The sequence below is a fragment of the Phascolarctos cinereus genome, unplaced genomic scaffold (genome assembly GCF_003287225.1).
Source record: "Phascolarctos cinereus isolate Bilbo 61053 unplaced genomic scaffold, phaCin_HiC Scaffold_8;HRSCAF=390, whole genome shotgun sequence".
Taxonomy (NCBI): domain Eukaryota; kingdom Metazoa; phylum Chordata; class Mammalia; order Diprotodontia; family Phascolarctidae; genus Phascolarctos; species Phascolarctos cinereus.
The window spans coordinates 73,471,636-73,490,927 of NW_027556291.1; the positions used below are offsets into that span (position 1 = coordinate 73,471,636).

The following is a 19,292-nucleotide window of genomic DNA, read 5'->3' on the forward strand; positions in this document are numbered from 1 at the left end:
AAGATAGAGAAATTTTCCAAGATTGTTGTTTGTTTGTTTGTTTTGCCCTTTTTCTGAGGGGGGGGATCTTTATCAGTCACTGATAGAGAGAACAGTTTTGGAGCCAGATGGAAAGAGTTGAGAAATGAGCAGGAAGTAATCCACTGGAGACAGTACATGGTGATGTGTCTTTCTAGGAGTTTGGCCGTGAACAGAAGAAAAACTCTAGTTTGATAACTTGAAGGGGATGGCAAGATCAAATGAAATTTTTTATTTGTTTTTATTTTTTTATTTTATTTTTAGGCAATTGGGGTTAAGTGACTTGCCCAGGGTCACACAGCTAATAAGTGTCAAGTGTTTGGTCTGAGGTTGGATTTGAACTCAGGTCCTCCTGACTTCAGGGCTGGTGCTCTATCCACTGCGCCACCTAGCTGCCCCTGATTTGTTTGTTTTTAAAGGATCAGGGAGAACTATATGTATGGAGCCAGTGGGAGTGATTGCAGGGCAGAGGGAAAGAATGATGGGCCAAGGTCCTCAAGGAAATGAAATGGGAGTGGAGTGGGATCAAGGACACAGGGATTGATGCTGGCATTAGAAAAAGAAAGGCTACCCTTTCATTGCAGACAGGAGTGAGTGAAGGAACGGATAAGAGTTTTTGAGTTGGGGAGCAGAAGGGGAGTGGGAGCTCACAAGAGAGGCTTGAGTTTTCTTAGTGAAGTAGAAGGCTAGTCCTCTGCTGGGAGAGAACAGCAAAGGAAGGGGTAGGTGGTGGCATTTTCTCTGGCTGACCATCCCCAGTGTCTGGAATGCTCTCCTTCCTCATCCTCACATCCTGGCTTCCATGCCAAAATCTCACCTTCTCCAGAAGAGGGGAGGATTTGGTTGGATTTAGGAGAGAAGAGGTGTGCAACAGCTGTAGCAAGGAACATAATAGAGTTAACTGGGATAAGGATCAAAGGATAAAAGGCAAGGAATTTCTATGTAGCAGTCTGGGCCCAGTTGAAGTCAGGTCATAAATTGTTAGTGAACTTCCTCCATTGGTGTTCATCACTCTATGAGTGGGAGCAAAGAAGGCAGATGTGGGTCACCCTGAGTTGGAGTTTGACAAGGTATGAGCAGTAGAAGGACATGGGATCACAGGATTCATGGGGAGCAAACAGTGTATGATTGATCAAAACTGAAAGGAGGGAAAGGAGGCTAGAATAGGCTATATGGACTTAGAAAACAGGGAGGAGCGAGAGGCTGGTGGCCATGGTAAGTCTAAAGAACAGGCTTAGAAGAGATGAGACAGAGGGAGAGATGGAAGGGGGATAGGAAGCTGTGATCAGAACTCAGGATTGTGGAGGTAGAATCGTTATGGGGAAAGGTAAGTTCAAAGGGATCTCTGTGGAGGGTGGAGGTTGATAAATGGTGTGTTTGAGAACATGTCAACATGTTTATGAAAGTCCCAGAATATGAGAACAAGGGATGAGGGGTAGAGCAGAACATGATGGGCAGTGTCACTGATCTTCCCCTTCTTAGGCCTGTAAAATGGGGGTATAGTGTGTTCACAAGAACAAACCCCAAAACAGGAAATAGTGTTAGAAAGAAATTTATGAGGTCTTTTGGTAGAGAAGAGAGCTAGAAAGAAGAGGTGAGTCCCTCTCCCAGGTTCTGGAAGATTTACATTATAGAGGACTTTTTTTTTTTTCCTGAGGCACTTGGGGTTAAGTGACTTGCCCAGAGTCACACAGCTAGTGAGTGTTATGTGTCTGAGGCTGGATTTGAACTCAGGTCCTCCTGACTCCAGAGCCAGTGCTCTATCCACTGCACCATCTAGCTGCCCCCTATATAGGACTTTGACAAAGGTTTCTGCGCATGAGACACACATAAAGCATCTGACAAAGCTATCCTGTACGAGTCGCATGTGAATCACATGGGCTTCAGTTAAGCAGTTTTACTGAGAGGGCAGTTGGAAAGCTAGGTGGATTGAGACAGATATGAGTAGATGTAGAAATAAAATTTGGATGAGGCAAGAACTCAAAAGGAAGCCAAGACACAAGCTTGGGTGGACCCCAAATAAGAATGCTTTGGGGATTTCCAGGACCTCAGGGATCCCCAAATTCCTTGTAGCTATCTCCAGCATTCCTAGAGAGTTATTGAGGTCAGGCAACATTCTGGGAGCAAACAGTCTCTAAGCACCTAAAGTCGTATTTAAACAGAATAATAATTCATTTTCTGAAAAACATAATCAAGCATTCTTTCCACAATTGCAAGAACATAAATGGCTTACACTGCTTAGGAGAAAGGACTCTCTGTTTGATAAGAACTACTAGGAAAACTGGGAAGTATTTTGGCCCTAAATAGGCTTGGACTAGCATGTTCTGTCATATACCACAGTACATTTCAGATAGATGCTATCAGTCTATCAAATATTGATTAAGCACCTAAGTGCTAAAGACAGTCCCTGCCTTCAAGGAGCTCACAGTCTAATGGGAGAGAGTAACCGTGTACCAACAAGTGAAATACAGGATGAATGGGAGATCAACAAGAAAGAAGGCACTTCCACATTAATGGGGATCAGGAAAGCCTTTTCCTGGAAAAGGTGGGATTTTAGCTGGGACTTGAAGGAAGCCAGGAGGTGAGGATGGAGGAGGGAGTGCATTCCAGCCATGGGGGACAGCCAAGGCAAAGGCCTGGAGTTGAAAATGGGGTGTATTGTTCGTGGATCAAGAATGTGGGAAGGGGGAGAGGTATAAGAGGATTGGAAAGGTGGGGGAGGGGCAAGCTATGAAGGGCCTTGAATAGAAGACTTTATATTTGACCTTGGCATTGATAGGGAGCCATTGAGGTCTATTGAGTATGGGTAGGGAGGTGACATGGTCAGACCTGCTCTTTAGGAAAATCACTTTGACAGCTGAGTGGAAGGTGACCTAATGGGGTGGGGTGGGGAGAGACTAATGTAATAATCCAGGCATGAGGAGAGGAGGACATGCACCAGTGTAGAGGCAGTGTCAGAGGAGGGAAAGGAGAATCATTCAAGAGATATTATGAAGATAAAATTGACGGTCTCAGCAACAGATCAAATATAGGTGGGGTGAGGCATCAGGGATGACACTAGGTTTTGAGCCTAGTTGACTGGAAAGATGGTGGTGCCCTCAATGATAATAGGAATGTTCCAAAGAGGGCAAGATTTGGGCAGAAAGGTGATGAGTTCTGTTTTGGGTATTTTGAGCTTGAAATGTCTACAGAACCATCGATTTGGAGATGTCTGAAAGGCAGTTGGAGATCAGCAGAGAGATTGGAGCTGTGTAAGTAGACCTTAGAATCATCAGCATAGAGATGGTCATTGAATCCATGGGACCTGATGAGATCCCCAAGTGACAGAGGCCAAAGAGAAGAGGGCCCAGGCTGGATACGGAACCTATGTATAAATGGTTAAATCATGACTGTGGTGTCTTGTGTACCTGAACTATTCCACTGATAAGTGGTTAAATCATGAAAATATTTTGGGGAAAGATAGATGGAACTATGTTTCATAATTTTGCTAAGGAAAATTTTTTTTAAATTTTTTTTTGTTTTTTTTTATAACGTGTATATTTCCCAACATTCCCTCCCTAAGTGGAGAATAATGAACTAAACAAGGAAGAGAGGAGATCACAAAAGGATCATAGATTTAGAACTGAAAGGGACCTTATGGGCTTCTCATTCCAACCTTCTCATTTTACAGGTCAGGAAACTGAGGCTAGGAGAGGTTAGGTGACTTGCCCAGGGTCACACAGCTGCTAAGGGGCTAAAGTGGAATTTTAACCTAGATCTTTCTGGCTCCAGTACAGTACCTGAGGCACTATACAACAAATCTGAATTATGTAAGATTGGAAAGGTTTTGCATGAACAAAATCAAGATGACAAAAATAAAATAAGGAAAATGTAATTGGAAGAAACATCTTTGAATTCTTTAATAAAAGCCTGCTATCCAAGATTTCTAGAGATTTAACACAAATATGTAAGACCAAGATCTATTGCCTAATGGATAAGTGGTCAAAGGAAATGAACATACAACTCTCAAAAGACAAATTGTCCACTATGATTAACCATATAAAAGAATGAGCTAAAACAGTCACGACACAAGTGAAGAATATAAATAAAACAAATCTGAGGTTTCATCTAATACCAAATAAAATGCTAAAGATAACCAAAAATGGAAATACATTATTGGTGGATCTGCGAATTGTTCCAACCTTTCTGAAAAGCAATTTGGAATTAGGCTTTAAAAAAAAATGTGACTAAGAAAAGTATCCATTTACTTTGATCACGAGATCTCACATCCCAAAGACACCATTCCCTTATGCGCCAAAACCAGTCATAGCAAGATTTTGGGGGTAGGCAGAAGACTGTAAACAAAGCCAACCAGCCAACTTCCCTAGCCAACCAGCCTTCCTTTGTGACAGAGAGTTAAAGAGTAATAAAACCATTTCAGCAAAAGCAGCTGACTTGAACTGTGTCTGATGGTGTCTGTAATGTGCCATGGGCCCAGATCTCCACTTTTACAAGAAGGGCCCTGGAAGGAAGTTTTCTCAATTGTTCTCTAGGACCAAGCTTATTGATTACTCAGTATTCAATTTCACTTTTTTCTTTCCATTGATGTTGCTGTGGTCATTGTATGTAACTTTTTCAAATCTCTTGCTTATTTCATTCTATATTCACACAAGTCTTCCCAGGCATTTCTGAATTCTGCATACGCATCATTTCCAATGAAATTAGGGTCAGGGTTATTCCAACACATTCATGTCCCACAATTTGGCTCTTCCTCAGTTGATGGAACCCACTTGGTTGCCAGTACTTTGCTACTACGAAAAGTGTTGCTATGAATATTTTGGTGTGGATGGGCCTTTTTTTCCCCTTTGCCCTTCTTGGGGCATGTGCCTAGCAGTGGGATCTCTGGGTCAAAGGGTGATGGACATTTCTGTCTCTTTGCATAATTCCAAATTGCTTTCCAGAAGGGTTGGACCAATTCACAGCTAGCACCTATGTCACAGTGATGTATTATTATGCCTCTTTTCCCATAGCCCCTCCAGCATTGCCTCTTTCTGTATTTTGTTTTCTTTCTCAATTTGCTGGGTGTGGGCTGAGCTCCCAGTTAATTAGTTAATTAATATTAATTATTTATATTAATATATCATAACATCATTATTATATCATAATATATAACATCATAATATATCATAATATCATTAATTAATATCATTAGTTAATTAATCACTATCATTAGTAAGTGTCCTTCTGCTTATTAATTAATATAGGCTGACCTTGGGGCAAATTTCTTCTCTTTTCTGGGCCTTACTTTCCTTGGCCATAAGATGGACTGGGCAGCTTCTCTGGTCCTTTATTCCTCTTATCAGTGTCCTTGAACTTGGGCTCCAGGATTTCAAAAATGCTTAGGACACTCAAGTATTTCCTACAGAATGGTTTCTGCATCACTCTAGAGACAGAGTGCCCGGGTTCAAATCCTGCCTCTATTGCTTACTCCCTGTGTGACCTTGGGCAAGTCACTTCCCATCTCTGCCCCTCAGTTTCCTCTTCTGTAAAAGGAGAGAGTTGGATTAGATGACCTTTGAGGGCCCTCCCAGCTATAGGCGAGAAGATGGTAAAAGAAAGGGACTGGAAAGGAAGTTGAGTTCTGCCCCAAGGCTTGGAGTGATGAGGTCCACAGTACTTGCTGGGCTGCTGACTCTTGTTGACTTCTCTTTCTTTGCCTCTAGTTTTTGATCAATTGGATGTGGTTTCCTATGAGGAAGTCATACAGCTCCCTGCATTCAAGAGGAAGACCCTGGTGCTGATAGGTATGTGAAGAGGCCTGCATTCCTCAGGCAGCAGCCCTGGCCTGCCTCACTGGCAGCAGAGAAAAGCTGCTACCCTCATTGGAGAAGTGCTCACTGCACTGGCATTCATCCCCTGAAAGAGGAGTGAAAGGCAGCAGAGGCGCCATTAGAAGGGCGTGTGTGGAATTGGGGGCAGGGGGCAGGTAGCAGCCTTTGTCTGGATTTCAGAAACATGGTGTCTGTCCTGGCATATGGCTGGAAGCAGCAACCCAACACAGGAACCACAAGGGAGGGAATCCTGTTAGGGGATTGGACATGGGGCTAGGTGCTGGGGCTACAGAGACCAAAATGAAACAGTCTCTGGCCTCCAGGAACTTATAGTCAACTTATTGTGTCAGGCTGAAATATTTACAAGGTCTAGATTGGAAGATAAGAGGAGCAGGAAAGTTCAAGGAGATGAGGAAGGGAGAGTGTATCAGGCATGGGGGACAGGCTGTATGGGCCAAAGTTATGGCCTTCAGCTTGAGTTCTCCAAGAGAGAAATACGGAGGCTTCTGTCACCCACTTCTGGTACGTTGGCACTGGAAGGATCTTTGATCTTATGAGAGAAAGACAGAGACAAAGTGAGAGATAGACACAGAGGAGGGAGGGAGAGGGAAAAAGAAAGACAGAGAGAGGATGGTCAATCAACATTGAACATGAAGCTGGATGCCTTTCTTGAAGGTTCCCCAGAGTGTTTAAAGATAATCTACCATATGGACAACTGAACCTTTGTAGAAATGGCCTAGACAAAGAGAGAAGGGCTTGAGGAAAGAGGTCCTTGTCCTGCCCTTCCCTGAGGAAAGAGAAGGATGCTTGCCTAGCATTAGGCCCCCTGGCCCTCCCCCTGTCAGTTCACACACTTTAGTCAGAATGGCCAATAGCTACTGGGATCTGCTCTACCTTGTGCTAGCTGACACAGCTCCACTCTGCCCTAACTATCCCCCTTTCCCAAAGTGGTGGTGGCAGCCCCTGCTGCTAAATTTCACCCGCCGGCTTTCTCTTCTCTCCCCAAACAGGAGCCAATGGAGTAGGTCGCAGCCACATCAAGAATGCCCTGGTCAACAAGAACCCAGAGAAGTTTGTGTACCCGGCTCCATGTGAGTGCCCCTTGGGCACTTCATAGCCAAGCTCTAGTCTGGAAGTCAATTCATCTGCAAATTGAGGGGAGGGTAGCGGGGCTGCATTTAAAGCCTAAGCCAACTCTTTGAGACCTGCAGCAATAGACTGCCAGAGCAGCCTTGTCTCTGCCTAGTGCCTGGTGACCCTGGTGACCAGTTTCTCATCATGCTCAGAAGCTAAATTGTCTTTGGTTTAGTCCTTACTCTTTGATCTGAGCCAAGAGTCACATATTGGCATTGCCCCTGGTCTTATTTGCTTGAGTCCTTGGAGAGAACCTTTGAATACAAATTCCTTGGCCTTGGCCTCTGCAGTCAGCTGCTTGGTTGGTTACCTTACTGGCTTTCCAAGATGTGAGTTGGGCCAATGGCCCCACTTTGCCCAAGTGGTGGGGATGGCATTGACTTTTGTCTGCTTCCTGCCCAAAGTCCCCAGTATAAAGGGTGACTGGCAGCTGGGTGCGATACCTTCAGCTCAATTTCCCAGTGTCACTTGGCTACTACTTGTGATTGTGGCTGCATCTTCCTCAGTCAGGGAGAGCAAAGGGTCAGAGGAGCCCAGCAGGCCCATGGCCTTCCTACCTCCCATAGCCAAGTGGACCTCCCCTATACACATTTCTAAGTAGGCTGTAGAGAAACTGAGGTGAGAAAAAGTCAATAAAATGCAGTCCTTTCCTTTCTTCAAGGAACTTGCTGTCTATGGCATTCCTTTATGCAATAAGTATTTGTTAAGCACCTACTCTGCTCAAGGCAAGGGGCAAGATGACTGACTGGCTTGGTAGATAATGAGCCAACCTAGGAATTGGGAAAATCCAGGTTCAAGCCCTATCTCTGACACAGACCACCCATGTGACTCTGGGCAAGTCACTTAAGCTCTCATTTGCCTAGGTATTTCTTTTAGGACTAGAAGTTAAAGGCAGATTGTCCATCTGTATTGGTGGGAGGAGTTTCTGTGCTGGGAGTTCCCCCTCTGATGAAATCACAGTTCCAAATTTTCCTCTCCCATCTCCCTCAAAATCCTCAAGGTATACAAAAACAAAATGCAAAACAATCCCAGTTTTTAAGGATCACCCATTCTACTGGGTGGAGATAAAGGGGTCAGGGAGAGATACAATACTGTATACAGAAGTAAATGCAAAATAAACAGAAAGTCCTTTTATAGGAGGGAGAGAAGGTCACACCAGGAAAGGCCTCCTGCTGGGCCATCTGGAAGAAATCTTGAAGGCATTCTAAAGGAGGCAAGGCAGCAGTGAGGAGGGAGGGCATACCAGGCATGGGGAATGCACTGTAAAGGCATGGTGATGAAAGATGCAATGGTATATATGGGAAACAACAAATTGGCCAGTTTGACTGGAACAGAGCGTGGGGGTGGTGAGGGTGGAAAATAACATGAAATAAGTGGGGGAAAAGGTTGGATCCCAATTGTGAAGGGTTTTAAATGCCAGCCAGGGGCGTCTGTATGTTAGGCAGTAGGGAACAAGTGAAGGCCTTGGAGCAGGGACGTGACCTGGGCAGCCCTCTGCTTTGGGAAGATAAGTTTGGCAGACTAGTCAGGAGGCAAGGGCGATAGTCCAGCTTGAGTGTTGTCGACTCTTTTCTGCAGATACCACCCGACCTCCAAAGAAGAGTGAAGAAAATGGGAAGGATTATCACTTCATCTCCACTGAGGAGATGACCAAGAATATCTCAGCCAATGAGTTCTTGGAATTTGGCAGCTACCAGGGCAACATGTTTGGCACCAAATTTGAGACACTGCACCAGATCCATCAGCAGGACAAAGTTGCCATCCTGGACATCGAACCCCAGGTGAATGGGAATGAGGTCCTGGGCCTCATGGATGGGCAGGGGGCTGGGCCAAAGCACTCTGCTGCCTGCTAGCTTCAGTTGGTTGAAATAGAAAAGCATCCCCATGGGGTAGCCATTACTAGATAGTAGGAAATGGTGAGGCTGCCATACTTAATGATACGAAGAAGATCTGGCTTCAGGTTGGTGGGGGGAAGGGCAAGGGTGTCCTTTGAGAAAGAGACTTCCTGTTGTTTGTTGGATCCTGGGGCCTGCTATGACTTAGTGTTGTGCTGGTCAAGAAAGTGGGGGGAGGAGAAAGGATGGATGGATGGATGGATGGATGGATTTATTTGTGTAGCCCCAGTCAGCTGAATCTGTCCCTGAAATGGATTGGGTTGGTGTGTGAGTTCAGGCCAGCTCTTACCAGTCCCTTTTTCTTCCCTCATGAAGAAGGGCTATTGCTACATTTAGGATTTGACATTCAGCCTTGGATCAAGGCTGGGAACATGATGGGTTTTTTAAAAAACATTTTTTTAGTAATTCTCTTTCAGTACAATTGCTTTCCTTTGTAATCTTATGCATTTTATTTCACATCTTTAAAAAATTCTTCTGAGAAGAGGCCCATGGGCTCTCTCAGTCTGCCAAAAGTGTGGGGGGCAGGCAAGGTGGGGGGAGGGTCTATGGGTTCAAGGTTTCTGGAAACCTTTGAGTTCTCTCTCCCTAAGACACTATGGAAACTTTGTTTACCAGTGGAGAGTGCCATGGAGGGAAGTATTTGTTTGATTATTTGTTTAATTGCTACATTCCTCTGTTACTTTTAAAAGAGATGAGTGGAATGTTTCTGTTTCCCTCAAACCTAACCCTGACCATCTAGTGTGTGTGAGGGGGAGGCACCTTCTTATATCTCTTCTTTGAGATCACACACAGGTTTGCAAATCTTCCCCTCAAGAAGTAATTTGTGGGAGGGGCAGCTAGGTGGCGCAGTGGACAGAGCACTGGCCCTGAAGTCAGGAAGACCTGAGTTCAAATCCGGCCTCAGACCAAACATTTTCCACTTACTAGCTGTGTAACCGTGGGCAAGTCACTTAACCCCAATTGCCTTAAAAAAAAAAAGGAAGTAATTTATGGTAGCAGCTAGGTGGTGCAGTGGATAGAACACTGGCTCTGGCATCAGGAGGACCTCAGTTCAAATCCAGCCTCAGACACATAACACTTATTAGCTGTATGACCCTGGGCAAGACCCCATTGCTTAGTGGGGAAAAAAAAAGTACTTTAAGACTTTGGAGGATGAGAAACCAATAATAGAAAAGCAAACATCAGAGTGTTTCCCTGGCCTTGCTTACTCACCCTCCTTTCTTTGGTCTGAAATCACCAGATCTTTAGTTTGAAATATATGGATCTCTGGTTCCCACTGTGCTGCAACAAGAGCCTTCTCTATGTGACACAGATGCACATTATCATCTTGCTTCTTTCTGCCGAGGATTGTCTTGGGGGAGCTCTAAGAATTGGGAAGCTTTCTCAGACACCAACCTTCAGGCTGCCTCTGCCTCTGGTTTGAGGCCCTCTTCTTCAGGCCAGCTCTCCTAGCCCACAGGTCCCCCTGAGGCTTCTTCTCCAGGCTCAACCTGCCCACTTCTTTCCAATGCTCATTTTAGAGGGAGGGCCTTGGTTGAGGTCACACAGATCACCTTCCCTGGATCACAAGAGACTGCAAGCAAGCATCTCTGCAAATGGATCTGAAGAAGGTGGAGGTCAAACCCAATGTCCAAGGGCCCCATCATGTAGCAAAGTGATGATTTTTTAAAAAAATTATTTGGTTAGGCAATGGGGTTAAGTGACCTGCCCAGGGTCACACAGCTAGTAAGTGTTATGTGTCTGAGTCCGGATTTGAACTCAGGTCCTCCTGAATCCAGGGCCGGTGCTCTATCCACTGTGCCACTTAGCTGCCCCGAAAGTGCTGATTTCTAAGGGTCACTTTTGCATGGGGAGCAGCATGGTAGTGCTAAGAGCACAAGACTTGGCGTGAGCAGAGCCTTGGGTTCAGATTTGGAACCTCTCAGCATCCAGCAAAGGAAGATACCAATGTCTATTGTACCTCCCTCCCAGGCAGAGCTCTTAGGAGGCTCAAGTGAGGCAGAGTATATTGGCTAAAGTTACTATTCTTATTTACTCTCATTTCTTCCCTCTTTCCCTCCCCAGACCCTGAAGATTATTCGGACGGCAGAACTGTCCCCCTTCATCGTGTTCATTGCTCCGACAGACAAGGCCCATCAGGTGGGATGGCATTGGGGGAAGGGGGAGGAAGACCTGTGACTAAACATGGAGAGGGGATCTAGGTAGCACTCATTCTGACTGCTCCTTGCCTCTATTAAATCGATGGTATCTTTGATAAACCCCTAGAGGCAAAGAGAAGGGATGACCCTGGGGAACTCACCCCCTCCAACTGTCATCTGCTTTTTAACCTACTTGCTGTGATCGAGGTATGACTCTTAATCTCCTCCCAAATCTTCTAGCTCTTTCCCTTTCTTTATATGCCTGTTTCCATGTTTATCTCTTATTCTTTTCTTCCTTCATTCTTGCCTTCCTTTCTCTGAGCCTCCTCTCCTTAAACAAGAGGACTGTTCTTTTGGGTTCCTTGGATTCTGAACTTTTTTTGCCCAAACTTAATCATCAGCTCCAAGATTGAGGGGTCTGGTCCTCAGGTCTGCTTGTGAGACTAAATGGCTTCCTTTTTCCCCGCCTGCTCCCCACCCCATGATTGGAAGGTATGTTTGACTAACTGCCCCTATACCATACCATTCTGCACAGGCTGAGCCCTTGTCTGGGGAGGTTACAAGAGAGGGAAGAAAGGAAGGCATGGATCCCCTGGGCCACACCACAATGGAGGTGGGGTGAGAGCTAGATATTATTGTCCAGCTGTCTGCGAAGTAGCTGCTAAAAAGAGTTAAGGGAATAGTTCATTATTGTAGTATAAGGAGAGATACTCCATATTTGATATGGTTCTTTTGGGAAAACACCTCTCACATCTCCCCTGCAATTCCACCTTTAAGGAAATTCTATTTAATTCAAAGTGTTCATTAAGCACCTACCCTAGGCAATGTCTGATACTAAGGACAAGAAGACCAAAACCATTCCTGAATAGGCCCCTGCCCTATCCATGCACACTGAGAAGTATGAATTGAGGTCAGTACTCAGAGGAGGCCAGAGAGCACAGGCCAAAGGGAAGTGCCCTTCCGATATGCAGATCTACTGCTTGCTTGAAAATTCTCTGGAGAATACAGTACTTACGAAGATAGTTGGGAAAAGTGTATTGTTGCTTAAAACTATGGAAGAGAGTCAACTTCCTTCCTGTGTCCTTTGTATGGCAGAGTCATGGTGACTTGGTGGTGATTTTGCCTATGTGATTGTCTCTGTGTAGATTTCCAAGATTGTCTCCTAGGAGCTGTGTAGAAATGTCTCTTGAGTCCTTGAAGTTGATCAAGAATTAAAGTGTGGGGGCAGCTAGGTGGTGCAGTGCATAGAGCACCGGCCCTGGAGTCAGGAGGACCTGAGTTCAAATCTGGCCTCAGACACATAACACTCACTAGCTGTGTGACCCTGGGCAAGTCACTTAACCCCAATTGCTTCACAAACAAACAAAAAACAAGAATTAAAGTGTGTCCATGGCATTTAGAGTTGAAGTTTCTATGTGTATGCTATTTTAAAAAATTGGAACATGTTTCAGGCTATTTAAAAGGGTTAAGATTTTTAAAACTGGGTTTAAGATTTGTACAGATTCCTCTTTTCCCACTTGCAAACATCCTCTGTCAGTGTGGGTTTGCCAAGACAAGGTAGATCTATATGGGAATACTGAAGGCATTTAACAAAATTTCTGATGTCCTTGTGGATGGAACACTATTCAGGTGGCACAGTGATTGGCTTGTCACTTGGATAAGACTGCTGTTTGGCAAATGATTACCCGATTTTTTTCAATAACGTCAAGCTGGGAGTAAAAGTTGGATGTCAGAATCAAGATTCCAAAGATCTTGGTAGACATATTTCAGAATATTCAAGAAATATTTATTTAGTGCCTATTATTTATAGAGCCCCATGTCGAATATAGTCACAAGATCCTCAGAGGAGGAGGAGGAAGGTTATTATCTCAGCATTGCTCAGGGTTCTGAAGTCTTTCAAAGGCGTTGTTTTCTATGCTGTTGTCATAATTCATTCTAGTTCTGCTCACTTTGCTCTGCATCGGTTCAGAGGGAGCTAGGCGGTGCCACAGGGCACTGGGCCTGGAGTCAGGAAGTTGTGGTCCATAGCACACCAGGCCCTTCTGTCCTCCACTCCTCTTGAAATCTGTCCAAGTTCGTGTTCGTTGTTTCCATGACACTATTTATCCACCTCATCCTCTGCTTTCTCCTTCTCCTTTTGCCTTCAATCTTTCCCAACATCAGGGTCCTTTCCAATGATTCCTGCCTTCTCATTATGTGGCCAAAGTATTTAAGCTTCAGCTTAAATTTGGCCTTCTAGCAAACAGAATTAATTTATGAATGGATTGAATTGATCCCCCTTGCTATTCAAAGGACTCTCAAAAGTCTTCTCCAGCACCACAATTTGAAAGGGGCGATTCTACAGTACTCAGTTTTCCTTATCGTCCAACACTCACAGCTACACGTTGCTACTGGAAAAACCATAGCTTTGACTATGAGGACTTTTGTCAGCAAGGTGATGTCTCTACTTTTTCATATATTGTTCAGATTTGCCATAGCTTTCCTTTTAAGGAGCAAGAGTTTTTTTAATTTTGTGGCTGCAGTGGCCATCTGCAGTGATCTTTGAGCCCAAGAATATAAAATCTGACACTGCTTCCATTTCTTCTTCCTCTGTTTGCCAGGAAGGGATTGGGACCAGTTGCTAAGCTTAATTTTTTATTTGTTTGATTTTTTAATGTTAAGCGTCAGGCCAGCTTTTGCACTCTTCTTTCACCCTCATCAAGAGGCTGTGACCCCATTTGGGGTTTTCTTGGAAAAGATACTGGAGTGGTTTGCCATTTCCTTCTCCTGGCACTTTCCATTTCATCTTTTCTTATGGAACAACATTCTAATACCATAATTTCACTTTTCCACACTGGTTCAATTTTTTGGACACCGAAGTCTTTTCCTCTGTAGGAAAAGTAGTAGCATCCCTGACTCACAGTTTCTTGGGCATCCTCCCATGTGGTTCTCCAGAATGGTTGGACTAGTTCACAGTCCCACCAACAGTGCATTAGTGTACCTATTTTCTCATATCCTCACCAGTATTTTCATCTTTGATCATCTTTGCTAATCTTATGGGTGTGAGGTGGAACATTTATGTTGCTTTAATGTGCATTTCTTTAAATTAGTGATTTCAAACATTTTTTTCATGATTGTTTGATACCTTGGATTTCTTCTGAAAACTGCTTATTTCTTTTATCTATTACAATTGGAGTGTGTGTGTGTGTGTGTGTGTGTGTGTGTAAAATCTTGCATATGAGATTCCTTGTCAGAGAAACTTGCCATAGATTTCCCCAACTTTCTGTTTGTGTTTAGTCAGGAACTCTTACCCTTTTGATCGACCTGACAGGTAATTTCTTCCTTTCTTCTCTGGTGTGAGAGGTCTGTTAAAGGTCTGTTGAGTTTTCCCAGCAGTTTCTGTCAAATAGTGAGTCCTTCCCTCAGTAACTGGCATCGTTCGGTCTGTCAACTACTTCTGATCGTTGGCTTCTCTACTGGTGGTTGGAGATTTGGAGTGCATTTTGAGATCTGGCACTCCACTCCATGCCCTCCTTCCATTTTTTCATTATTACCTTTAAGAGTAAATTGAGGTAGTATTGTTCTTTTTATGTCATTTATTATATGAGGTGGACAAAATCAGAATGAAATTTAAATGGAAAAAGAGTGAAGAGGGAAACCAGGAAATATAAAACCAAACATATATAAATGTATATAAAAGATTAGTATTTGTTAATAAAAATTGGAAAAGGGTTGTTTATTTAGAAAATTGACTGGGAAAGGAATTGAGCCCCATGTTTGTTCCTTCTAGCAGGAACAGAAGGTAGCAGGCCAACCTCAGAGTGGAAAGAGTCCTGCCTCTCAAGTCATAGCTGGGAGGTGGCTATTTCTCCTGTGGGTGTGAGGGGGGAGGAAAGCAGGGAATGAAATCTATTCTTGAAACCACTTCTCCAGAGCAAAAAGAAAAAAGACAAGAAATCTCAAAGTTGGAGTGGTGCATCTCACTCTACAATGATCAAAGAACACAAATGGGTTTTCAAAGAAACAGGTTGTTTCTTGTTACAAGGGATGGCAGAGAAATCTAGTTCAAAAGGGATAAGTTAAAAGTTAAAACTGCTTTGAGACATTTACACCCTTTAAATCGCAAACCTAAACAAAAGCAGCAAAATACAATGGTGGTAAGGTTGAGAAACAGTTGATTTGCTGGTACAAATTTGTAAATTTTTCTGGAGAGAAGTCTAGTATATACTACCTGAAAGTGTCAAAAATAACAACAAAATATCTGTGTTTACTGTTTATTTTTTCCACTTAATAGTATTTTCCCCCCCAATTACATGTAAAGATACATTCACTTTTGTAAGACTTTGAGTTCCAAATTTTTTTTTATCCCTTCTTCCCACCCCCCACCCCCCAAGATGGCAAGCAATCTGATACAGGCATGTACAGTCATATTAAACATATTTCCACATTAGTCATGTTGTGAAATCAGAACAAAAGGGAAAAACCACGAGAAAGAAAAAATAGTATGCTTCAATCTGCATTTCAGACTCCATAGTTTGGAATTGTTTTAGTTCATTGTATTGCTGAGAAGAGTTAAATCTAACAAAGTTGATCATTGCACAATGTTGCTGTTACTGTGTACAATGTTCTCCTGGTTCTGTCAGCATCAATTAATGTAATGTGTTTACTGTTTAGAGTAGCAGTATGTAATTGCAAACACTGGAAACAACCTAAGTTAACATAATGGGATGCAAAATCAGAATGATCAAAATCAAAATTCAGAATAAGTTAGAGGACTACAAAGATTCGTTCCACTCTCTGGTGTGTAAGATAGAGAAGATTGGGGGGGAGGCTGTTCTGTGGAAGCTCCCTCACTTAAGGACCAAGTTCTCCACCCCCTTCTTCCCCCCCACCCATGGCTGCCCAACTGGGATTCCTTTTGCCTTGTTTTCAACCAGCCACTCATCAGAGACAGTTGGGGAGGTTATCTAAACTAGGAACAATGTTTCACCAAAAGTAGAAAAGATGTAAGGTTTCTGGCAGGGGGTGGAAGCACTTAGAGACTCATAGCTTGTAGAGGCTATGAAAACAATTTCATTTAATTGTTCCTTTTCTCTTTGCAGTCAGAAGCTTTGCAGCAACTGCAAAAGGATTCTGAGACTATCCACAACAGATACGCACATTATTTTGATCTCACGCTGGTAAATAATGGTATTGATGAGAGCCTCAAGATATTGCAAGAGGCCTTTGAGCAGGCGTGCAGTTCCCCTCAGTGGGTTCCTGTCTCCTGGGTTTACTGAGCACATTAGCTTGGTTTTCCTGATCTTGCCCCAGCACCCAACGGCAGCATGGCTTCCGTTGGTCTTCCCTTCTTCACAGTTAGTCCAGGCTTGCTGCTTCTGCTCCTCAACTTACCCACCCACCAAAGATGGGTCAATGTTTGGGACTTGGCAAAGTTGCAGTCAGACCCATCCTGCAAGAAAGACTCCCTCTCCAAGAATCACTCTGGAATCACCAGAAGTGGGGATCTAAATTACTGAATAGAAATCAACTGGAAAATCACCGGGAGCTGTAGAGAAAAAGACTGAAAACAAGTCCCAGCTCCTTCTCCTGACCCTGCACGCACAAGCCTCTCCCTCCCACTGCTGCAGCTCTGATTCAGCTCCCTTTCTGCTTCTCTCTTGTTGTCTTGTCTCCCCCCAGGGAGCACAAGCTTCATCTGGTTTGCTTCGGGGAAGGGAGTCTGTCTTAGTAGAAATGATACAAATGTTTATTCTTGTGCAATGTCTTTAAATGCCAAAAACAAAGAGAGGAAACTGATGTGCAGGGAAGCCTTAAGTAGCAATAAAAATGTTGCTGTGCAAATGCCAGTTTTGTCTCCCAGGCCTCAGTAGATGCTTTCCAAAATGTTTTTTCCTCGCCGTCATCAGTTAGGTCATAGCTCGAGTCCTGTGCCACTTGGGACTTGGGAGCATACATTCCCTTTTCCACATCTCAACCCTTGAGGCATTTGGAAGACAACAATCAACCCCTCAACTCTGTTCTAAACGTGACTTTTGGGACTTCCCAATGTCCCAACACTCCAAACCCCAATTCACCATTGCTTTTTCTTCACACTATTGGTTCCTAAAATTTGACTTCATACCCAGGCCACATTTTGCCATCTCATCCCACAATGCCAAATTCATCGCTGAATTCAAGGTCCAAACTACTAACCTTATTTTAAAAAAAAGTCTAGTTTTGCAAGTTTACCACCTGCCTGTAGCTTTCAGAAACCACTCTCTTCCCCCACACACACCTTTTTTAAAAAAAATTGTTACACTTCACTTATGGAATCTCAGCTGATGTCATTTACCTGACTCCCACCTCCAACTGCCTGTCAGACACCTCAAAACTCTATGTCCAAAACAGAAACCATTCCCCTCAACTCCCTTCAGCCTCTCTCACCCTGCCCCGCATTTCCAGGCTGTTCACACACCTGTCTTACTTTACTTTTGAAACACCTCCTGACAATTTTTACTGACACTGCAACCACTCTAGTACAGGCCCTCACTACCCCACTCCAGTCCATCCTCCTTTAGTGTGAGCCACTAAAGTGATTTTCCTAAAATGCAGGTCCCATCCTACCTTTCCAGTCTTCTTATACCTTATTCATAGACATGTACTTTGTTCCAGTGAGATCCATATAGGTAGATCTACACACAGATATATCACACTGTCCCAAAAATCTTAAGTGCAGTTAGCTTTTTAATTCTAAAAGTATGCTACAAACTTACCAAAAAATGCAAAAACTTCTTTTGCAATCATTTAATCTGCCTATGTGACAGATTACTTTCTGAGACCAGGTCCCCTTGCTTGGCTACCTCAGTCACTTCATGATCCTGTGGACCATTGAGATCTTGGCAAACATACTGGAGTGGTTTTCCATTTCCTTCTCCAGTTCACTTTACAGATTAAGAAACTATGGCAAACAGAGGCTGGATTTCAACACAAGTCTTCCTGACTCCAGGCCCAGCACTCTATTCATTGAGCCACCTTATCCCCATTTTTTCTTGTGGGGTCACATCAAAACCTTGTCTTTGGATTATCTTGAGGCCAGGACAAGTCAGTGAGTAGCAAGCAGCAGCTGAGGAAAGTTTTTACAAAGTTCAAAAACTGACTACAGTAGTTAGCACAAGATGGTTTATGTGAAACTTTAAAAAGATGTAAAATTTTAAAACTGTAAATATGTAAAATTTAAAAATGTAAACCTTTCAAAGTTTTTTTTCTTTTTGTAAGTAGCACTTACTTATTGAAGCTTAAGCAATAAGACTTTTGGACACCCCCTCTCTGTGTCATACACACCTCCAGGAATTCTGGGAATCCTCTCGACTTTAATCTTATCATCTCTAGGTGACTAACCCAGCATTCCTTAGGGAACAAAGAGTTGCCTCTCTCAGAGCACCCTGGCAGCATTTTGGAGCTATCCTTACTCTCTCCACTTCTGGACAATGGAAGGTTTCCCCTCCATCTCAGATATCCCTTAGGAATACTAAACTATCCTTGGTAACTTGGAGTGTGGAGGCATCCCTCAAGTCCCTTCTTTCAGGGAGACCAACCTACACTTGGTAAAAAGACGAGACACTTGGCTGTGGTAGAAATACAAACACTGCATACTCAACTTTGTTGTTGTCACGTGACTCTTATGACCTGGTAGACACCAGTGGGGTTTTCTTGGCAGAGATACTGGAGGGGTTTGTCATTTCCTTCTCCAGTCCACACTCAATTTGAGTCAGTGTAAAACTACTCCAGACCCCCAGTCTTGGTAAAAGGATCCTCAGTAAGCCATTGCCTTTCAAACCTCACTTTAATAGTTTCTTATTTCTTTTCTACTTGTTCTTAACTCTTTCCCTTCCTATCTTGTCTCTCCTCCTCCTTTGAGCCATTGTTCCCACTCACATTGGGGTGCACATTGCTGTTGTTCAATTATACAATATCAGTAACATATTATACATATAAACTACACACAAGTAACTTCTTTATGTACTTTTCTTTTGGCTTCCATGTCACCCCACATCCTTTGAATTTTGATTACTAATGCTTGGTAAAATATATTATTTTGAGCCTCAAGGATCCTTTGACATCTGCACTTCTAGAACTCACTTCCTCTTCTATTCTACACAGGGTGTGCCTGTGCCACAGGATTGAGAATACATGCCAACACGGCAGTTTATGCCAGTAATGACCTTTGATCATCAGATCAGAGTTTTATTCTCATTTTACATTTGAAGAAACTGAAGTCCAGAGGTTGACTCGTTTGAAATTGTGACTACAAACCATATTTCCTACTGGATCCCAGT

The 19,292-nt window shown here is 43.5% G+C and overlaps 1 protein-coding gene across 1 annotated transcript in view; it reads left to right on the forward strand.

The window, feature by feature from the left end:
• Positions 1-16,823, forward strand: part of MPP1 (MAGUK p55 scaffold protein 1) — a 71,758-nt gene extending 54,935 nt beyond the window's left edge. The window contains exons 8-12 of the mRNA XM_020975590.2: positions 5,721-5,801; positions 6,839-6,919; positions 8,541-8,743; positions 10,922-10,996; positions 16,077-16,823. Coding sequence (XP_020831249.1) covers positions 5,721-5,801; positions 6,839-6,919; positions 8,541-8,743; positions 10,922-10,996; positions 16,077-16,253 — 617 coding nt within the window. The 3' untranslated portion in view covers positions 16,254-16,823. The remainder of the gene's footprint in view (positions 1-5,720; positions 5,802-6,838; positions 6,920-8,540; positions 8,744-10,921; positions 10,997-16,076) is intronic.
• Positions 16,824-19,292: the final 2,469 nt, after the last annotated feature.